At 44.9% G+C, this 18,878-nt stretch overlaps 1 protein-coding gene across 2 annotated transcripts in view; it reads left to right on the forward strand.

The window, feature by feature from the left end:
* The window catches only part of FRMD4B (FERM domain containing 4B), a 224,655-nt gene that overhangs the window by 53,715 nt on the left and 152,062 nt on the right, over positions 1–18,878 (forward strand). The window contains exon 1 of one of the 2 annotated variants that reach the window (XM_040406588.1): positions 5,859–6,020. The exons of the other annotated variant lie outside the window; for it this stretch is intronic. Coding sequence (XP_040262522.1) covers positions 5,859–6,020 — 162 coding nt within the window. Of the gene's footprint in view, positions 1–5,858; positions 6,021–18,878 lie in introns of those variants that run through there. 2 annotated transcript variants of the gene reach the window in all.

Consider the following 18,878-nt stretch of genomic DNA (forward strand, 5'->3'; position numbering starts at 1 on the left):
AGGGAGTGATGTTTACATGGGACTGTATGTTGATGGCGGCTGTGGGAGGGAGTGATGTTATTTACATGGGACTGTATGTTGGAGGAGGCTGGGGAGGGGGCGATTTTATTTACATGAGGCTGTATGTTGAAGGTGACTGGGGAGAGGGTGATGTTATTTACATGGGACTGTATATTGGAGGGGGCTGGAGAGATGGTGTGATGTTATTTACATGGGACTGTATGGCAGAGGGAGGGAAATAGTGTCATTTACATGGGACTGTATGGTGGAGGGGCTGAAGAATTATAATTTGTGAGGATACTAAGAGGAGGAATATAACTACAGGGGGCAGTGCAGGAGAGAGCATTATAACAGGAGGGGGCAATATAAATACTGGGGGCACTGTGGGGGGCATTTTAAATCCAGGGGACATTAGGCGTTCTTATTACTAATGGGGGCTCTGTAGGAGTGACTTATAGATCTGACTTATTTCTACAAAGAGCACTATGGGGGGGCCTTATTACTACTGAGGGGTTTGTGAGGATATTATCAATACTGGAGGACTCTTCTACTAATGGAGGTACTCTTGGGGAGCATTATCACTGTTGGGGGCACTGTAGGGGGCAGTATTACTAATGAGGACACTCTAGAAGGGAATTACAGTACTATTGGTGGGACTATGAGGAGCACTATTACTAAGGGGGGGGGCTATCTGTACAGCACGCATTTTTCTTCAGGATAGTATCTGGGGGTATTGGGGAGCAGAGCGAGCAGCAGCAGGAGAACACTGTGGGGACTTCAGGTTGGGGGATCATGATAGAAATGTGAGGAAGCTAAGATGTCTGTGTGTCACACTCTGCAGAGACGAGGTGCAGCTGAAATAAGTTGTCTGGACCGAGTGGAGAAGATAATGACAGAGAAGATCTACATCAGAGGAGACGTCACCTGGAGGCACCGGATGTGACAGGTATGTGCTGCTGTATAGCAAGTACAGCAAAATGCAGCATGCACAGGGAGGGTTGACTTAGGAAAATAATAGCATTCTATAATACACAACTTGCAGGATGACAGGCGGAACTGGATGGACAAATGTCTTTTTTCGGCCTTATGTACTATGTTACTTATGTTACTATGTAGAATGCAAAGTCCAATGTCAATTAAGGGGTAAAAAAATAATAAAAACATCACTCACCTCATCCACTTGATCGCGCAGCTGGGATCCTCTTCTTTGTTCTTCTTGAAGGACCTGCAAAAGGACCTTCACTGACGTCATCGCACTTACCACGTGGTGAGCGCGGTGACATCAGCGCAGGTTCTGCTGAATGAAGATACAAGATCTTTCTATCTTCATTCAGCAGGACGTGCGCTGACTTCACCACGTGGTGAGCGCGATGATGATGATGATGTATAGTCTTGTGTACACGCAGTCTTACCCTTAGGGCCTCGATGCGCTTAGCTGGCTGATTCAACAAGGGAGGAAAAAGAAGAAGGCATGACACTTTACCATGGGCCGCAAAGGCCTAGAGGATAAGGCACCTATTCCAGAGACCAATTTCCTAGCACTTATCAAAATAGAGAATCAAGAAAAAGGTGAAAAAGAGGACGTCAGCGAAGGTCCTTTTGCAGGTCCTTCAAGAAGAACAAAGAAGAGGATCCCGGCTGCGTGTATACTGTATTAAAGAATGCTATTATTTTCCATTATAACCATGTTATAATGGAAAATAATAAAATCAACAGAACACCTAACCTGAACCTGAACTTCAGTGAGTCAAAACTGACTGAAATTGCGTGCCTACTCGCACGATTTTCCCTGAACGCACCTGCATCACATCCGGAAAGAACATGGCACAACAGCCAACCTGCCAAGAGACGGCCGCCCACCGAAACTCACGGACCGGGCAAGGAGGGCATTAATCAGAGAGGCAGCACAGAGACCTAAGGTAACCCTGGAGGAGCTGCAGAGTTCCACAGCAGAGACTGGAGGATCTGTACATAGGACGACAATAAGCCGTACGCTCCATAGACTTGGGCTTTATGGCAGAGTGGCCAGAAGAAAGCCATTACTTTCAGCTAAAAACTAAAAGTCACGTTGTAAGTTTGTGAAAAGTCATGTGGGAGACTCCCAAAATGTATGGAGGAAGGTGCTCTGGTCTGAGGAGACTAACATTGAACTTTTCGGCCATCAAAGAAAACGCTATGTCTGGCGCAAACCCAACACCTCACATCACCCAAAGAACACCATCCCCACAGTGTGACATGGTGGTGGCAGCATCATGCTGGGGGAGACTGGGAAACTGGTCAGAGTGGAGGGAGAGATGGATGGTGCTAAATACAAGGATATTCTTCAGCAAAACCTGTCCCACTCTGTGCGTGATCTGAGGCTCGGACGGAGGTTCACCTTCCAGCAGGACAATGACCCCAAACACACGGCTAAAGCAACACTTGGGTGGTTGAAGGGGAAACATGTAAATGTGTTGGAATGGCCGAGTCACAGCCCAGATCTCAATCCAATGGAAAATCTGTGGTCAGACTTAGATCGCTGTTCACAAGCGCAAACATCCAACCTGAAGGAGCTGGAGCAGTTCTGCAAGGAGGAACGGGCAAAAATCCCAGCGGTAAGAGGTGGCAACTGCTCATAGAGACTTATCCAAAGCGACTTGGAGCTGTTATTGCTGCAAAAGGCGGCTCTACAAAGTATTGACTTTAGGGGGTGAATAGTTCTGCACATTGACTTTTTCTGTTATTTTGTCCTATTTGTTTGCTTCACAATAAAAAATAAAATAAAAACATCTTCAAAGTTGTGGGCATGTTCTGTAAATTACATGATGCAAATCCTCAAACAATCCATGTTAATTCCAGGTTGTGAGGCACCAAAAAACGAAAAAGTCAAGGGGGTGAATACTTTTGCAAGGCACTGTATGTGCCAATAAATAGACTTGCAGGGCAGCCCCTATGTTGCTTTTTCTTTACTCTTTTCTACCAGATTAACAGATATTTCTTTATTATGCATGGTCCTTATAAGATCTGAGGGGTGGTGGTAGGAGGGTACGGTTCCTGTCCAAAGCACAGTTTTAAAAGAAGCAAGGGGGGCACATATGTTTATTACCACAACACATAAAGGTTTTATACCTGAAATCACATATTAGACATCTTTCCTGGAATATTTCCCTAATCCGACTTCACTCCACCGGACCAGTATAAGGAAGCCCAGGACTAACGCTGATGATTGCGCTGTTTGGTTATAGGGTTGTGACAGCCTGATGCGTGACTTGGCAGCAAACAGATGTTTCACGTTTATAGGAATGACCGTCTCAGCAAAAACTGTAAAATCAGCAGAGCAGGTGTAAGGCGGAGCCGTTTATCCGAGGCGATAGATATATTAGTTCTAGGAGTCATCCATGAGGCGTTTCCTCCTGCTGGGCTCCAGTGTGAAAAATGCCATTTATAATATTGGAGTCTTATGTAGCAGAAGGACCTGCAAAAGGACCTTTGGGTCCCCTCAGAGTCAATGTGATAATAATAAAAGGGCGCATTAGACAGGTAGATTTGGTAACGATGACAGTTGATCGAATAGTTGACGAGTCGTTATCGCTCATTATTACAAGACGATTACAGAAGTAATCGTTATTGCGATTGAGAATCGTGCGTGAATGCATCTGTTACATACAGAGATTTTAGCGCTTGGAGGCTCCACTCCGATTCCACTCCTCTACTATGATGTCTTGACGATCAGGTGACGACTTATTACATGCTGAGATGTCATGTCGACCGATAATTTTTTTGCATTTATAAGACGTGGTTGAAGGAAAATGGAACGTTTTCACGTTCGCTAGTAACTATTACACACTACGAAAGTTGGTGTATAGTGAACGATATTCTGATTTTTAGGACGAGTTTTTGATTCATCTAATGCATGAAACGAGGAACAGAACTGTGGGTCACATTGGTAAAAATATCTGCCCTGGAGACTGACTGTGCTGCTAGGGAACCAACAGTAGGGGGCACAATTGTTATATATGTAGGGCACGAGTTGTGCATCTATGTGGCCCCCAAGTATCACAGTGTAGCAGGACTGCCATAGGAATGCATGGGGTAGCAGCACGACTCGCACGTTTGCTGCGACGGAGACACGTGAATCGCAGAAAATCCAGCAGTGTTGAATTTTTGCGATTCGCATGTTGCAGTCGCAGCAAACATACGACCCCATTCATTACTATGACAGCTCTGCTACACTGTGATCTTTGGTCGCATGGCAGCTGTCGCAGCCAAAATCGCCGCATCAACATGCCCTGATGATATCCTATACTTCTGATATCAGCCCCTTACAATCTTTAAAATCTCTGCTTGCTGTTCCTGAATTGAATCCTTTGTTGTCTATTTCTCTATGGTGATCACAATGTTGCAGGTCTTGTTACAGCTATTCGGGTCGTTGACATGTGTGGTCATCATCATGCAAAGTCTCCATTCAGTGACAGCGAGGTGGAGACCACCTTCTATAGGGTATATGAGCAGTGGTATCGCTGTAATCATTTTGACCTGGATTATGAAGGTTACAGATAAATTTTACCGCACAGGGAACGCCGTAAAACCGGAATCCATAAAGCTACGGCAGAATTGTGGGTGTTTTTTCCACCCCATTTGGAATTTGATTCCAGTTTCCCGCTACATCGTATGCAATATTAAAAGGTGCCATTAGAAAGTACAACTGGTCCTTTTAAAAAAAAAAACAAAAAAAAACCCCCTCATATGGCTTTGTGAGCGGAAAAATTTAAAAGTTATGGCTTCGGGAAAAACAGAAAATAACAAGGTCCTGAAGGCATTAAAAATCCCAGACAATTCCTTTAAGAATTGCAGAAGTTGGCGGCAGATCTTCTCAACCATCGCACCACAATATGAACTTACGAATTGGGTGAAAACTACGTACGCCTCCCCCTTTAGCCCCTGTTTGACCTAATGCATATTCATGAAGCTGCCTCTATTCTAGCATCACCCCCTTCGGCGGGCACAGATAACATCTACATCACTTCTTTCAAGAGATTTAGGAAATGACCATCTCAGGAGACACCTCAAAATATCTTTTTTTTTTTTTCTACTGTTCCCCGCGCTTTCTTTCCAGCCTTCAGCAAAGATGCAAACGCAGTAAGTAGTTCCATGAACTGTCGTGGTCCTCAGGGGCCCGCACGTAGCCTACCGCTCACCATAACTACAGAGTCTTCTTTTCATGTATCCTCCTGGGGGTTATTATGCCGGTGTTTACAGCCTGTGTGCTTCTACTCTGTCTCAGCTAGGGATCTCTTCAATAATACCATTACGTGACTTTTATCCTCGGAACAGATTGCTTTTCCTTGATCAAGCTCTAATCTTTGCCGTCAAGTCTCTAACCCAGATAATACCCTGCTTGGTTGCTTTTCGAGGTTGAGTCTACCACCACCGGTGGACCGTCTCCGTCTACGCCACCAGACATGACGCCTCAAAGCTGGTGCTCATCGTGGCGCCGTTGATACAGCAGAAGATCGTGGAAAAATTTTGGTAAAATTTTTACGCTTCGAGAACTTTCATCTTTTTTTAGCATCTTCTATTTAATGATCCGACGTTCCGTTGTAGATCAGCTCTGAGTGCTGAGGGATAAACCTGGATGCTCTGAGTAAGGCTCGAGCCGTTGCAGTCGTTGGCTGGGCTTCAAGCAGAAGTTGGATCCTGCCCAGGAAACTGAGTGAAAGACGAGTTTGTTTAATTGACCCTGGCTTCTTTTTCGCTCCGTTCTTCCCTCATTTTTTTTTTGTCACTGTGCACAGAATAAAGCTAGCTTTCTCGTCCCCTGCCAAAAACAAGCCGTGCGCTAGACGGAGATCATTCAGCTGAGTGAGAGCGCTGCAGCCATGGCCTCTGTGTTTATGTGTGGGGTTGAGGACATGCTGTGCAACGGGAGTCGCTTTGTGTGGAATCTGACTGTGTCGACGTTGAGGAGGTGGTACACGCACAGGGCACGGACATGCCAGGTGATGCTGAGGACGTGGTGCGGGCTAAGGGAGGTGTATCAGGTAAAAGAAAAAAATTTCAAAAAGTTTTATACGGCTGGAAATTACTTTGGGGTATTTGTAATTTGGAGAGTCACTTTTTTTGCCGGTTGATTGCTTAGCAGCTTAGAAGATGACTGAGAAGTCATCATTCCTGAGTAGTTGAGGTCCAGAGAATAAGATGCTGATAGTTGGGAGGAGTGATATGTTACTGTTACTTAAAGGGATTGTTCATAAAAACATAACTGCTTGAGTCATCCCCTTTTTGATTAATAATAATTCCATTTTGCTAGGAAACTTGGGTGACAACCAATGTATTCCATATTGCAGCTCTTAGATGGGTTGTCACCCAGCTTTTCAGGAGTCCTAAAAAGCAAAATTGCCTAGTTATGCTTGAATTTGGAAGAATGGGCCTGCATTGATTCATCACTAGAGGAATTTGTCATCTGGTGTCTGGGAAAGCTGGGTAACAACCGTTGTGGGAGCTGTAGAGATGTAGAGGTTGGTCCCAACCCAACTTTCCCCAAAAAACTGGTTTAATTAGGAAATCTGCTTTGTTATTCCTGAAGAGGGGAGGAGGGGCTGTGCTGGGAGAATCCTCCATGTCCCGAGCTGTATTGGCGTCCACATTGGTTGTAACCCAGCTTTCCCAGAAACAGGATGATTTCAGGATTTGTATTTACTGATGACATTGACATCTTAGGAAACATTGCTGCCTCTTTTTTTTTTTTTATTCTGTGTAACCACAGTTTGATTTTATCTGTTCCTAGGAAAGCTGGGTGATAAACAGTATATCGGATTAATAAAGCTCTTGGATGGGTGTTCGTGCAGCTTTTCAAGAATCCTGAAAAGCAAAGCTGACTATGGGTGAATGGGTTGCATTGATTCGTAGCTGTGCAAATGCATTATTCTGGAATCTGGGAAGGCCGGATAACACCCATATAGGAGCTATAAGGGCGGCCATATTGGTTGTAACCCAGCTTTATAATGATATGTTTACATCATTGGCGAATGTCTGTTGCTAGGAAAGCTGGATGACAAACCAATACGTCTAATAGTAAAGCTCTGAGAAGGGTTGTCACCCAGCTTTCCTAGAGTTCTGAAAAGCAAATCTGCTTAATAATTCTTAATTATGGGAAAAGTGCCTGTATTGATTGATATTGATGGATAATACCACCAATGAGAGCTATAACGGTGGCTGTGCTGCCTGTCACCCAGCTTTCCTAGAAAGCAGAAATAATTATAAAATGGATGAATAGAATTTAATAAAAAATAAATAAATAAATAAAATAATAAAATAAATAACGGTTAACACCTAAATAAAACCCTTTGCCTCCGCTTCTATTTACTGGTGTTATATTATTTTTTAAGAATTCTTTATAATTATATATAACCATGGTTTGCCTGTGTCTGTACCTAGAAAAGCTGGGTAACAACCAATATCGCTATTACAGCTCTCAGTGATGCTTTTGTATTGGAGCGGGGGTCATTTTATTGGGTTATTATGGAGATTGGACGTTCTGAATTCTGGGAAAGCTGGATAACATTACATGGGGTAGTTGTAGTTAATGGTGGCTGTGTCGGTTGTAACCCAGCTTTCCCACAACGATGGTGATTATTTTTTTTTTAACAGGAGACTACGCCCTTTAATTGAAATAGAAGATAAGAATAGGTTGTCTTCCAGCTGAATGGCAAATCTGCCTAGTTATGTAATACTACCGCCCCCAGTCCTGTACTGATGCATTCCTAGCGGATGTGTATGTCAGGATCCTGAGAAAGGCGGGTGACAACCCTTGCGGTAGCGGTAACGGTTGGTACACGTGTAAAGTCTCTTTTAGACCTGATGATTTCATACTTCGGAGAAATGACCAACATTACGGAAAGATTTCTATGTGAGTCATAGACACAAAGAGGGAGATTTATCCAAACTGGTGCAAAGGAAAACTTTTTTATTAGCCCAAAGCAACCAATCAGATTCCACCTTTCGTGTTCCAAAGGCGCTCTGAAAAATGAAAGGTGGAATCTGATTGGCTGCTATTGGCAACTAAAAGTTTTCCTTTACACCGGTTTTGATAAATCTCCCCTAGTGCTCTGGCCTCTATTTTCCAAGAAAGGCTCCGCTGTGAGGTCCTGTTTTATGACTTATTATATATTTTGTAGGTAGATTCAGCTAATGTATGGATATTATATTGCATCTATGTAACATGACAGTATTTTAGGTTAGTTTAGAAAATTAGATAGGAACCAGTCAACCAATTGTCGTCTTTATGTGGGAACTTTATGATTTTTCTGAGGGTTTTCCAGGATTTTGATATTGATGACCTATCATCAGGACAGGTCATCAGTATCTGACGGGTGGAGGTCCGACTACTCCTGGCACCCCCCGTGATCAGCTGTTTGAAGAGGTCACGGTGCTCCGATGAGTGCTGCAGCCTCTTCGTAGGCTCTTCGATGTCACCATACAACGGTCATATGGCCTAGGTTCAGCTCACTGCCATTCAGGTGAATGGGTCTGAGCTGCAATACCAAGAAAAGCCACTATGCAATAGACGGCGCTGTGCTTGGTGATCTGTGAGCAGGCCACAGCGCTCATTAGAGGTCTGCAGCTTCCTCAAATAGCTGAATGGCGGAAGTGCCCGGACTTGGCCCCCCACATATCTGATATTAATGACCTATACTCAGTATACTATATACTCAGTATAATATATGCTATACAGTAGTCTTATTCAAACAAAGCTTTAAGGGACTATGTCAGAAGTTTTGACCATACAAAACTGCTGACAGCACTAGGTAGGGGCTTGAAGAACAGTAGAAACATACCTTTTGTGGAGCTTATATTATCAGGAGTAGTGTGAATATGAAGTTTTATTCTGCCAGGTTCTGCTCCTGCAAGTGCCCAGGGCGGGGCTTCACTGCACAGTGCTCTCTGTATTGAACCTCTCCACAGTCCCTCCCATCTGCTCTGAGTGACTGCTGTAGTAGTCTCCTGATTGGATACTACAGCTATCAAAGGGGAGGAGCTATGAAGCAGTGCAATGCAGAGTGCACACCACAGTGAAGCTCCTCCTCCAGTGCACTTGCAGAGCAGAATCTGGCAGAAAAGAAGTTCCTATTCACACTGCTCTTGCTAATATAAGCTCAACAAAAAATACGTTTTGCTCCCCCCAGTTCTGCCACCAGTTTTGAATGGTCAAAACTGCTGACAGACACTATTAAATAGCATATTGATTGCATAAATTATAAAAGTGAACAATATTTGTGTTTTACATGCTGTTACCAAAACTATCCAGTAAAGATTTACATTTACTTGCATAGTATGGCGCCACCTGGTGTTCAAAGTGTATACCAATGTGCATGTCCATTTACTGAGCTGAGTTCTGGTGGACATCCCTCCTCAGTTACTCTCCTCACAGTCAGGTCTTTTCATTGTGATCCTCTGATCACTGCAGGGCAGCCAATGGGAATAGCTGATGTATAGCTGTATAGTCCCTTCTTACCTCTCCTGCAGTATAGCTGACCTCGGCAGCAGAGGTAAGAAGAGGATACATTGTCAGCTCCCAGAGGGGGAAGGAAACTGATTCTGTCCAGAGCCTACCTTCAGCAGCACCAAGTTGAGCACAAAAACACAACAAAATGAAACAGGTATTTTTTATTCTAGAAACACTGCAAGTTACTTTAACAGTAAACAGCACTAACAGCATTCACAGTTTATTTGTTACAATGTACCAATGCAGGTGCAACGGGCGGCCTCGCCCCAAGGCCCTCTATGTATCATGACCCAGGTTTAGTAGGAAATGACGAGTGGTATGTTGTGGCCTAAATTTCTCTTTATGTGTCACGGTGCTCCTACCTGGATACGGCTGGACGCCAGGCTTTGGCTCCAAAGCAATGAAAAGGGGGAAAAATTGAGGGATTGGGAAGAACTTGAGTCCAGACCTTAAGATGAAGTTCAACAGCAGCTTTACTTGAATAAACGTTTCTTCCAACAGTTACAGGCTTTGTCTTGGTTCCAGCAGGCTTTGGCATTAAACTGGCAGGCAAACTTAACTCTGCAATATCTTTCTCTCTGACTCTGCTGCATTGACAGGCTGGCTGTATAACTTCTGTATGCTGTACTTCTTCTCTGTAGTCTGACTCTAGGTTATGCCAGGGAGCTTTCCTTCTGGCTCCCGAGGCTTTAAGCTTTGGCCACCATGGCCAGCAGAGCTTAGGGTGCTCTGGCTGTCGTGGACACGTCCATCAGAGACGTGCCCCTGCACACCCTTCCCCTAACTGGGGGTAAACTGCAACCAACTAGAACTGGTCCCCACCCTTCCTGCAGGAAGTGGGACTAGCCCACTCCCCTACAGAGGGGGGTTAGAATGGAATGGAATGCTCCATTCTACCTACATACAGCTCTGTCATATTTGCTGCCACCTGCTGGTGAACCAGGCACATTACATGAACATAACATTTGCAAACAATATTATAGATGCACATTGTGGAGGACCTGGACAGATATACATAAGATTACATTGGTGTTAGCCCAAAAAAGACAGTAGCAGGGTGCACCACTCTGGGGTGTTACACAGGCACTCCTTTCTGAGAAGCAGCAGCAGCGCCTGTCACCTGCCCTGACTCTAGGCTGGTAGCATTAATACACTGAAACCTGTTAGCTACATGAGCTGGACTTAGGCACACTGGATTAGCCTCTTGATGTAAACCATTCACTGCTACTGAATTAAAGGGGTTGTCTCATCTGAGACTTCTGGGACCCCCGAAGTGAGGGGAGAGCAGCCGCGCATGCGTCTCTGTGGGACTGCTGCAAATAGCCGAGCGCTGGCCTGGATATCTCTGGCAGTCCCATAGAAGTGAATGGAGCGGTGGCCGCCCATGTGTATTCTACTTTTCTTTTGAAGGCACTTTGTGGAGATAGGTGCAGGTCCCAGAGGTGGCATGGAGCCTGTTTGATATACCACCAATGGTCTCAGATGAGACATCCCCTTTAATACACACAGTGGTGGTCATCTATTATGACCCCCCTATGCCAGAAACTGGCTTAAAAAAGTCGTAAACCCATGGTTTGTGAATTTTTGAATGCCACTGCAGCAAGTGGTGCATGTAGAAGGAGCCGGGTGTGGATAGGGCCATTGGCACCCGCACATTTGCTATTAGTTCACTGGCGTAAATGACGATTGAAATCTACTCCACCTAGGATCTGGAATAGATTTCAGTCTAGGCACAAGGACTGCCGGGCTATGCACCTAATTTATAATGAGGTCTTTGATAAATGACCCCCAATGTAGGTCTATTTTGCAGACTGTATTATTATTCAATGACTAAGCTTCCTTTACATAAGACTGTACCTTTAATGTCTAGGGGGTTAAGTGGTGGAGCGCCATAGTCATGGCTGTAATTAATATAAATGACTCTTATTACAGAGATCCCTTTAACCCTCATTCCAGCAAATCACATGAGACAATTTATCAAGCGGCCGTCCGTGCATTTCCAGTCCTGCAGTGTGTCTAATAGATCATTTTCAACCTGCTTATTCGGATGGAATGGAATGTACGCTCAGTCATAGAGATTAGCAGCGTTTCTTCTTATTTGATAAGCAGCCGCACGTCTTATGTTCACTGAACCACAGAAAAAAATTCTCGGAAACACAAACGTGTTCTGGCCGTGCCCGGATTGCGGCCCACAAACAAGGAGTCCGGAATATACAGGCACCGACCGTGTGCGCACCGTATCACGGATCCGCAATCTGGAAGATACAGAGCAGAAGGCCACAGAAGCACTACGGAGCACTTCCGTGGCATCTCAGTCTGTGCCTCCGCACTGCAAAATAATAGAACATGCTCTATTTTTTTGTGGTGCGGACAGGTCGCGGACCCATTCAAGTTGTATGGGCCTGAATCCGTTAGCCCAGGCCACACGGATGGTGCACGTTGTAGTCCCCAATGCATGGCACCGGTGGCACCCCTAATTAGAAGAGCCCACTGAAAAAAAGCTGATCAGGAGGTCCTGCTGCTTGGATCGGAGACAATCAGCTGTACCAAGTGTTTAGTTGCCCTGCAGCACCACCACAGGCCGAACAAAGCATTACATAGCGCCCACTGAAATCACTGGCAGTGTGCACAGACCCGTAATATGGTCCTGTGCGCAAGGAAGTGGAAAAATGAATGTCGGACAAAGAAAAACAACAAATGGGTATTAGCTGTTTTTGCACATAAATCAGTAGTACATGTGAACGTAAGAAACTTTGTAATGTATCTTATTAGAGGAAAGCAGCATTTTCCTAATATCCTGCCAGTCTGTAGTTCTGTTCAGAAACTTACTCAGTCATCAAACAAATTCACCTAGTGTAAAACGGTAAATTGAAGACAAATTAGAGGGCGAGAAAGACAAATTAGAGGGAGAGGAGGGGGATGCAGCTGCAGTTCTGTAATCAATCTTCAGGGAAACAACATAATAGGTAGAGGGACGATGAAGTAGCGGAGAAGACATCTAACTGGCTCAAGGCACACAGCACTGACATAATACTGATAGGCGTCTACCCACCCAGCGAGCATGGAGAGAAAAAAATTTGCACTCACAGAAACCATCAGAGATCAGAAAAATTACCCCAAATTTTTCAATATAAACCATGGTCTATTTTCAATTTTGAAATTGATTTTGTGTATGCAGCCCCTAAGCAGGTGTATGTGTATCTATGGTTAAAAGAGTTTTTTAACTGATGACCTATCATAATAAGTCATCGGTATCTGATCGCTGAGGGTCCCGCTGAACAGCTGTCTGAGAAGGCACAGGAGCTCACAGTAGTGCCGTGGCCTTCACGCATCTCTGCCTAGGCCAGTGACGTCACGATCATCAGTCACATGACCTTAGGCGCAGCTCAGCCACATTGAAGTGAATGGAGCTGAGCTGCAATACCGAGTACAGCCACTATACAACGTACGGCGCTGTTCTTGGTGAGCAGGGAGAAGTCCACGGAGCTTCTGCGATGGTGCCTTCTCAAACAGCGGATTGGCGGTGGTCCCAGGTGTCGTAAGACCACTGATCAGATACTGATGACGTATTATTTATTTTTATTTATTTTACGCACTTATATAGCGCTACTATATCCTGCAGCAATTTACAGTCTTTAGCTTCAAGCTGTCCCCAATAGGGCTCACAATCTAAGTTATAAGCCAAACAGTTTAGTCCAGAGCGCTCCTCTAACCAGACTGAACAACCATGCCTATCCTCATCAATTAAAAAATCTTGGAAAGCCCCTTAAATGACTACAAAAAACTTTGTATAATCCAAACCCTTACACCCTTCTATCTGTTCTTTACTTTTTGCTCTTTGAATAGTTGCTTGCTAGCCAGGCAAAATCAAAAGAGGGGGCCCACATCTTGTAAAAATGTGCTAAAAACACAGTCTGACACCCCCGCCGATCAGCTGTTTGAGGAGACGGCGCGTGCTGTTCACTGCTGTTGTTCCATAGACATACAGCAGCAGAGCAGGAAGAGAGGAGGGAGACGGCGCGTGCGCACAGCTGATCGTCAGGGGTGCCGGGTGTCAGACCCCCGCCGATCTAATATTGATGACCTATCCTAAAGATAGGTCATCAATATGAAAAAACCCAGAGAACCTCTTGAAGCTACCCCCAATACTGTCCCTGTTCTGCTCCCCCCCATGTCCACAAACACTATCTATACTATACACCCAGACTGCCCTCATTAGTAATGGTGCCCCCAATAGTGATAATACTCCCCAAGATAGCCCCCATTAGTAGCAATGCCCTCCATATTGCGTTAAATAATTCTAACGCCCCTACAGTACCCTAGTAGTAATAATATAACCATAATGCTCCCAGTGGCTCTAATGTCCCCCTGTAGTGGCCCCCACTAGTTCCAATATATAATGCTTCCCCCCATAGTGCCAGTATATATATATAATGTACCCCGTAGTGCCAGTATGTATATAGTGCTCCTCCATTCCTCCCCAGTGGTGCCAAGTATATATAATGATCTCCTCCCCCCCATCCCTGGTGCCCCCCGCCGATGTCTGTGATGCAGACCACAGTGTTATCAGTGGCTTGTGTTGCTGCGTCCTGATGCATGCGGTCCCAATGACATCACCACTCCTACTTCGGGTCTCACGTGATGACTTCATCCTGCGAGACCCAGAGCAGCAGTTTGCAGTGATGTCATTGCAGCTTCTTGCTCTGTTCTAACGCCTCACATGCTTGAGGCCTAGTGGCCTGAGGCTTGTGAAGTTCGACAGCGATGAGTGCGCCCCCTCTTATGGGTAGCGAAGTGGCGCCCTACGCGGATGACTACCCTCCCGTATCCATCGTCCCGGCCCTAATTCAGAGCACATTACTGCAGGAGGTATAACAGGAGAGGACTATAACTCCCAGCATGTCTAAGCCATTATTATTTAATGTCAGAGCACATTACAGGGGGAGGTATAAGAGAAGACTACAACTCCCAGCATGTCCAAGCAGTCATTATGTAATATCAGAGTACATTATAAGATGAGGTATACAACTCCCAGCATATCCAGGCTGTTGTAATGTACCCTGATATTATATAATAATGGCCTGGACATGCTGAGAGTTGTAGTCCTCTCCTTTTATACCCCCTCTTGTAATGTACTCTGATATAACATAACAATCTGGACATGCTGGAAGTTGTAGTCCTCTCCTCATACCTCCTCTTGTAATGTACTCTGATATTACATAACAGGTATAAGAGGAGAGGACTACAACTCCCAGCATTTCCCTGGCACTTATATTGAATCCATACTTCTTCACATGCATGGCTGGTCTTCTTTTTCTTCGATTCTTTACTGCACTGCTGAGCTCCGCCTCCTGTTCTGGTCACACGATGGTGAGGTCATCGCAGGTCCTTCATCCCCCTCTTTTCTGCTGAGCTCCGCCTCCTGTTCTGGTCACACGATGGTGAGGTCATCGCAGGTCCTTCATCCCCCTCTTTTCTGCTGAGCTCCGCTTCCTGTTCTGGTCACATGATAGTGAGGTCATCGCAGGTCCTTCATCCCCTCTTCTCTGCTGAGCTCCGCCTCTGACATTATAGCAGGTCCTGTCAGCACTGTGGTAATGATTTCTCTTATATGTGAGGGATAAGACCTTACTCTGCATTGTAAAGTGCAGCTGTCTGCCCGTTTGCTTCCTCAGACGTTCAGCTGAACAGCAGCAGTGGGCCCCTTAGACAATGGGGGCCGTGGGAAATTGTCCAGTCCCCCCCCCCCACCCCTAACGCCGACCCTGCTGCTAGCAGAAGACAGATGGGAGGGGGTCTAACTGTGGGATCAGACTACACAAATTTTATTTGTAGTCTGTTACCATAGTGACACAGAGCGCTTCATAGGAGCTGCATGCCCAATACGGTTGGTACATTTTTCATCATACATACCTATTTCCAAATTTGCTTCATTTTTATTTATTTTTTATATAATAAAGCAATGAAAATATTCTGTTACAAAACCTTTAACCAGTAAAATCTCGTTAAACACGGAATGACACTATTTCCGTAGACCTCACTTTACTGCTTCATGAGTCTCAAGACGTGTAATCGGCACAGTTTCATCAGACTTTATGCAGGCCACGTGTACTTTAGGGAGGAGGACCTGAGTACGCTTCCATTTAGATTCCTTCCGTCTAACTTGTGTATTTTTTAATACAGTCCCAGCAACCGAGGAGCCCGTCTGAACCCGCGCTGCTCGACGCCTTGCCAAATGTTAACAGAAGATCCTATTCAAACAACACTAAGCCTCGTCCCCGTCTCCGAAGCCATCAAGATGTGCGAGAGACGGCAGTAATGGCAGCGCATTGTTTTACCGCCATATTAGTTACGGCCGGGCTCTGCCAATACAATTATTAGGCTTCATTTATAACTTTCTATGACAGGAAATCTTCGGCAGTTCTATCAGGGTTATTCTTCCGCTGCTGTTTAAATGGAAATTATAGAGCAAAATCATTTACGCTCAATTAACATTTTATTTTAATCAGCCGGCTTATAAAATTCCCATCTACATTAAAATAGATCATAGAGCAGTCCTAAATCTGTCGCTATATTACGGATCCAATTTTGAAAAATGAGGCTTCAGTTTTGGTGTCATACTTTTCTACTTTTAAAGGGAATGTGTCACCACATTTTTTTCTGCTACTTAAAACCAGATAGTGACACATATCATTTTTTTCTAATCTGTTTTTAGTTTCTGATTGCAGATTTTTTTTTAATTCTATTTCCTGAACTTGATTATGGGGGTCGGCCATCTTGCCGATTTCTGAGATCCGTTTTTTAGAGGGGGAAAAAAAGTCCTGCATGCAGTACTTTTGTTTCCGTCAAAAAAAACTGATCTCGGACGGAAATGGTACCTGTACCTGTGCCGTCTGTCCTGACCTTTTGCCTGTCTGACTAAGCCTCTGCTTCATCCTTCGGTCCTGCACCTCTGGTACCTTTCTCAGGTACCTCCTGGTCCGCCTGGACCAGCTGCCTCGTGTGCCTATCCTCCTCAAGAGGTAGCCACCTGGTGTTCCCCCTCGGGAAATTCTATCCCCACCATCAGGGGTACTGTGAAGATTCAGGGGTTCACTTAGACAACGCCCTTAGAGGAGGTAGGACACGTGGCACAGTGGGTTCACACCCGCTGGTACGTGACAGCGCCTATTTATTATTAGGCTTAGTGGCCAGTGTGAAACGGCAGGATTTTAGGATCTTTTAAAAATAGATATTCACATGGAAAATTTAAAAATAACATCACCAAAATTTCTTTAAAAACATATCTAACATAAAAACATGTTTTAAACAATTGGGCATTTTCTGATGACACATTGCCTTTAAGAATCAATCTTAAAGGGCATCTGTCAGCAGATTTGTCCCTATGACACTGGCTGACCTGTTACATGTGCGCTTAGCAGCTGAAGACATCTGTGTTGGTCCCATGTTCCTATGTGCCCGCATTGCTGAGAAAAATGATGTTTTATTATATGAAAATGAGCCTCTAGGAGCAACGGGGGCGTCACCATTACACCTAGAGGCTCAGATGCCTTCAGCTGCCAAGCGCACATGTAACAGGTCAGCCAGTGTCATAGGTGCAAATCTGCTGACAGATGCCCTTTAAGGAGACATGAAATTGGACCTATTCAGTGTTTTTTTCCTATGTAAACTCTGCCCATAAGTACAGGCCGCACTCACTTACCAACAGCTGAAGTGCCTCCATTAACAGAGCCAGTAGCATTACCCCATAAGCTGACTATGCAATGTTCCTCCCATAAACAAGGCCAGCAGAGTGACCCCCAATGAAAAAAAAAATACTACAGAGTGATACTACTGACAGCAGAGTGCCTCCAAATGAAAAAAAAATACTGCAAAGAGATCATCGATACTGCCAGCAGAGGCCTCCTAATAAATAATACTGCAAAGAGATCATCAATACTGACAGCAGAGGCCTCCCAATAAATAATACTGCAAAGAGATCATCAATACTGCCAGCAGAGGCCTCCCAATAAATAATACTGCAAAGAGATCATCAATACTGCCAGCAGAGGCCTCCCAATAAATAATACTGCAGGGAGATCATCAATACTGCCAGCAGAGTGCCTCCTAATAAATAATACTGCAAAGAGATCATCAATACTGACAGCAGAGGCCTCCCAATAAATAATACTGCAAAGAGATCATCAATACTGCCAGCAGAGGCCTCCCAATAAATAATACTGCAAAGAGATCATCAATACTGCCAGCAGAGGCCTTCCAATAAATAATACTGCAAAGAGATCATCAATACTGCCAGCAGAGGCCTCCCAATAAATAATACTGCAAAGAGATCATCAATACTGACAGCAGAGGCCTCCCAATAAATAATACTGCAGGGAGATCAAGAATACTGACACGGGAGGTTATACACAGCCACCTGCATGTCTCCCAGGGCCCCCTCCACCAATCCCAGGGTACTCTCCCCGGTGGGTTGAGGTAACAGCAGCAGGGCTCCAAGGCATTGTTAGGCTTCGTTCACATCACCGTTCAGCCTTTCCGATCTCTTTCTGTGTTTAGGAGACGGACAACAGAAAGGACGGATTCGGCACATAAGGCTACTTTCACACCTGCGTTAGGTGCGGATCCGTCTGGTTTCTGCACAGACGGATCCGCACCTATAATGCAAACGTTTGTATTTATTTTATTTGTTCATGATAATGCAAACGGATCCGTTTTGACTTACACTGAAAGTCAATGTGAGGCGGATCCGTTTTCAATTGCACCATATTGTGTCAGTAAAAACGGATCCATCCCCGTCCATTCACACGTTCGTTGTTTCTTTCCTGATCTGTTCCGTTTTTTGCGGAACAGATCTGGACCAGTTCTGTACCCATTCATTTTCAATGGGTCCTGAAAAAAATCGGACAGCTCAATGCATGGATCCCTTTGGCTCTGCATCGTCAGGCGGACATCAAAACGCTGCAAGCCGCGGAATGGAGGCTAAACGGAGGCAAACTGATGCATTCTGAGCGGATCCTTATCCATTCAGAATGCATTGGGGCTAAACTGATCCGTTTTGGAGCGCGTGTGAGAGCCCTGAACGGATCTCACAAACGGACCCAGAAACGCCAGTGTGAAAGTAGCCTAACTGAGCCGATAATGGGGTCCGTTAGGTTTCCGTTCAGAAGAAGATTTTGGAGCGGAGCCAAAAGTAGTGCGCCTTGTGCCCAGTACTCAGACGCCCGACAGTCTCTCCATACCTCACTGTCCACTAGTGGGCCACTACTCCAGGAGCCTGTGTGACCTTTGCATGTGGCCCTACTTATTTTAAAAGACTCTTGGATAATTCTGTAACTCAGGAAGACTATATAAGATCCAAACATTTTATTAAACCCTGTAGAAATCCAATCCCTTC

Source organism: Bufo bufo, chromosome 9 (assembly GCF_905171765.1).
Source record: "Bufo bufo chromosome 9, aBufBuf1.1, whole genome shotgun sequence".
NCBI lineage: Eukaryota > Metazoa > Chordata > Amphibia > Anura > Bufonidae > Bufo > Bufo bufo.